The sequence below is a fragment of the Cupressus sempervirens genome, chromosome 10 (assembly GCF_028749045.1).
Source record: "Cupressus sempervirens isolate cs-2001-9-10 chromosome 10, ASM2874904v1, whole genome shotgun sequence".
Taxonomy (NCBI): domain Eukaryota; kingdom Viridiplantae; phylum Streptophyta; class Pinopsida; order Cupressales; family Cupressaceae; genus Cupressus; species Cupressus sempervirens.
In genome coordinates, this window is record NC_143127.1 from 32,533,026 (window position 1) to 32,537,441 (window position 4,416).

Sequence of the window (4,416 nt, forward strand, 5' to 3'; positions counted from 1 at the left end):
TTTTCACAGAATGCTCATTGAGACTTTGACAGACATCGACGGACATGGACCAATTAATCCTCTAATGTTTTTAAAGAGGTTGGGGGGGGGGGGGCAGCGGGTAGCGTAGTAAAAAAATTCTTATAATGAGAAACTAAAGCTTAGAGAAATCCTAGAGAATATGTTGAACTAAATAGTAAGAACTAAATGCCCTTCTCTCTAATCCTTTTAATGCCTGAGGTGAAACGTCTTGGATGTACTGAAGAATTTTTTTATTTACTAGCACAATCTCCAACAGTCAACCAATGCAATTTATTTTCTCTTAGTTAAGCTACCATGGTTGCATAAGTGTCTTCTATCTGTTTTTTGTGATGATGTTGTGCCATCTTAATCTGTAAATAAGTTGAAATGAGTTGTCACATTTCACCTTTTGTATGGAAATCCTTGGGGGGGTGGGTAGAGTAGTAAAAAAATTCTTATAATGAGAAACTAAAGCCTAGAGAAATCCTAGAGAATATGTTGAACTAAATAGTAAGAACTAAATCCCCTTCTCTCTAATCGTTTTAATGCCTGAGGTGGAACGTCTTGGATGCAGTTAAGAAACTTTTTATTTACTAGCACAATCTCCAACATTCAACCAATGCAATTTATGTGCTCTTAGTTAAGCTACCATGGTTGCATAAGTGTCTTCTATCTATTTTTTGTGATGATGTTGTGCCATCTTAATCTGTAAATAAGTTGAAATGAGTTGTCACATTTCACCTTTTGTATGGAAATCCTTGGTGGTTCATGCATATGACTAATGGTGGAAGATAGCGAATTTTTTGTCATAAAAGAAAATAGACGTAGAGGTGTGAATAATAGCATCATTCCACCATGGAATCCAACTTGTAAAGTGAATGGGCTTAGGTTCAAGGTTTCAAACATGCCTTATGTGCGCCAAGTTAGGCAATTGTTTCGAGAATGACATATTAATTTTTTTTTAAAAGACAACATTGGATGTGGCATTTGAACACAATTCAATAGAAAATTTTATGAAAAAATAATCTGACTAAGTAACATTAGATAAAGTCAAAACTGACAATTCAATTGCTATGTCGGAAAAGTTAAAAGAAAATTTTCCCCAACTAAAATGTTTGAAAAATCCACTAAACTCCTTCCCTTCCTAAAGATTAACTATTTCCTTATCAATATCTTACTACTTTTTATTCCCCCAAAATCGTAAAATATATTCCTCTTTAAACTTTACATTTATGATATATCTCTATTTTAAAAAATTCAACTGTTATACAACTCTCTGGTGAAGACTATCTATGACTATCTATCTCTATCTTATGGAACAAGTGCGAGTTATGTTTAGAGTTAATAAGTGTAAGATTGATAATGACAAGCACACAAAAACATTGCTTTTCAGAAAATCCGATCTTGGGATATTATTGATATACTTTTGATCTCCTATTTTGCTGGACACTTTGGTTTCTGTTTACTTGTGAAAAAATAATCATTTTATTATAAAATGGAATCTGATTTTCTACTAACCAACAAAAAGTGCCATAGAAACAGGAGTAGAGTGAAGGGAATCATGGTTTGCGTCTTTGAAAGAAGAGTCATCCACTAATATATACATATCCTCTTCCACTTGACACTGACGCTGATTTTGACGCATTATCAACAATGGAGATTAATTGAAGATCGTCCAAAATATATATTATATTTTATAGGAATGGGTGGGAAACAATCTCCAGTCAACAAAGCCACGTTCACTGAATCCATAAATAGTGAAACAATATAACGACGTAAGAGCACCATATTATTCGGTACAGAAGAATACAGTTTGTAGCCATGTATTTTCGAGTGGATGTGGATGACCAAACCAGGTAAAGCGATAAAAGGGGGATTTCATTGTCATAGAAACAGTTGGTGGATGGTGAAATCATTAGTTGTATCATATTATCCCCGATCTTCACTTCAGCTTTTTGGAGATCTATGAATATCCGAGTCAGAAGAGTAAAATCTGATACGAGGTGAATCACTATATATACCTCTTTCCTCTTCTTCTCCTCTCATCCCATCTCAGTGTTTGTCCAGATAACGAGCTCTTCTTTGAAGAACAAGGAGATTCAATGGAGGAGACAAGGCCAAGATGCTCTGTGCACCTCAAGTTGGACGTTGTTGGGACATCAAATATTAATGCTCTTCTTGATCATCATCATCATGGCTGCAAAGGAAGTCTGTTTGTCCGGTGTCATCTGAACAAGAAGATCGCTGTGAATACTAAGGAGGTGGAGGCTTGCCCAGAGCCACAGTGGGGACAGACATTCAGCTTGGAATGTGAGGGAAAAGGAGTTGATGAAATGCTGTCTAAATCAGAGTCGGTTGTGTTTGAAGTGAGGTGGAGAAGAAGAAGAAGAGGAGGAGAAATATTTGGAGGATCGAAGAGTAAAGTGTTGGGAAGGGTGGAAGTTTCGTGGGAGGAGTTGTTGTCATCTCCCACTCTTTCTCTGGAAAAGTGGTTTCCAATTATGGGGAAAGATGATGATGATCTCACGCTTACAGTTACTCCCGCTTTGAAGATTGCAATGTCGGTGACAGTAGTAGCAGCAGAAACATTTCCTGATGAGAAAGTAAGGGAAGAGAGAAGAAGGCGTTTGAGAAGGTTGGAAAGAGAGGAGTGCGGGTGTGGAGGAGAGGTGTGCAGGGCAGATTATTATTGTTATGAGAGCCATTTGTTGGGTCAAGTTTAAAGGGAATTATTACGATGATGATTTAAGGAGGATCAAACGAAAAAGATTGGCAGGACCAATTTTGCAAGCCCGCTGAGCTGAAACATTCAACAAACGTGGGCGGCCACTTCAGCGAGTGGAAAGAGCTCAAATTGTGGCGTTCTTGTGAACCTGCAAGTTGTTTAATGGTGGGTAACAGTGGCCTGGCTATCAGCGTTCTAAATGTTGTAGAAAATAATTTATTCATTTGAAACAAAGCACTAAATGAAGATATTATCAGAATGACTTGTACACAACTTGAGTATCTAGTGGAGCATATATATGATTTTTTTTTCATTGATAGCCAAAGTCAAGTATTATATTAATAATAAATATTCTATTGACAGTGTCCGTATATTTGTGGAAACCATATTTAGGAATATATTAAACAATGAGTTGTATTATATTACAATTATTAATTGTATTTAATAATAAAAACAGAATTATTTTGTGTTTAGTTTTTCATTTTTAAATTATATGTATCATATATAATAAAAGCTAATACAAATATATATTTATAAATATATATATGCTAACAAATAATTTGAGTGGATATAAGATTATACTCAAACTTAATGGAGACTACGTAAGAAATAAAAGAAAATATAGAAAATAAAGTTGTTTATCAATAAGAGCAACACAATCCAGTCACTCAACTCACTCCATACATAAGTAGGATATTGTGCACTGGCAGATATTGTAATGTTTCTTAATTATTTTGTTTACCATAGCTTCTTCTATTGTAATTGTGAGTCCTCCTCTATTAATAACATTGAGCTCATTGAACTACCAAATAGCTCAATGTGAACAAATTTATTAAAGCACTATTATATACTGCAAATTCTTTATTCTGGAACTCAATTTTATGTATAAGATCAAATTTACATGGATCAAGATCAACCCCAAAGAACATGATGTAAAAACACAAAGAATTAAATACTTGTATATAGATTGTAACATACTCATGGAACCAATCTAACAATCATTTTTTATATTATGTTGAATAGATTATACATAATATCAATGATATTATTTCGTCACTAAGTTCACAACTACATATCTTATCCTCTCACTTAAATATCACACTTAATAATGTTCATTTATCAATCTAATCAGTTTAAACTGAATTATTTACATAGACATTAATTGAAATCTTAATAGAATTCTAAAATAATATTTAAGTTCAATCATTTCATATCTCATCAATAAAAGTGTCATTTTTATGAATACACCCATTTCTAAAACTATTAATACAAATGTACATATTCACAAAAAAAGCTTGGGGATATGAGATCACTCTACAAGAATTCACATGTCCTTAAATTTGAAAACTATAACTATTCATAGAAAAGAAATACAAGACATGTTAGGCTGATCCTACTAGTCCTTAGAACTCTTTTTCATTAATAGGAATTTTCTATTAAGTATTAATATTAAATTACATATTCAAAAAAAGAAGGGGGATATGAGGTTACACTAAGAGAGTCCACACAGCCTTAGGTATAGAAACTACAACTATTCATTAAAAAAAACTAATATAAGTTACCTTAGGTGACCAGTGTAGTCCCATCTAAGGGAGTTGGATCTTGGAGGTCCTAAAAACCCCAAATATCAATGGGGTTAGGTGGAGGGTCACATAAAGACCAATCACCATCTTCATTATTTCCTTTTTCTT

General features: G+C 33.7%; 1 protein-coding gene across 1 annotated transcript; it reads left to right on the forward strand.

Moving 5' to 3' along the window:
* Window positions 1-2,050: 2,050 nt before the first annotated feature.
* Window positions 2,051-3,031, forward strand: LOC149532418 (uncharacterized). The gene has a single exon (XM_089805324.1). The coding sequence runs from the start codon at window positions 2,103-2,105 to the stop codon at window positions 2,721-2,723; it is 621 nt and encodes a 206-aa protein (XP_089661450.1). The 5' UTR covers window positions 2,051-2,102; the 3' UTR covers window positions 2,724-3,031.
* The last annotated feature ends 1,385 nt before the right edge of the window (window positions 3,032-4,416 follow it).

Coding starts and splice junctions, on each gene's coding strand:
- LOC149532418 (XM_089805324.1), top strand. CDS start 2,103: ATGGAGGAGACAAGGCCAAGATGCTCTGTGCACCTCAAGTTGGACGTT.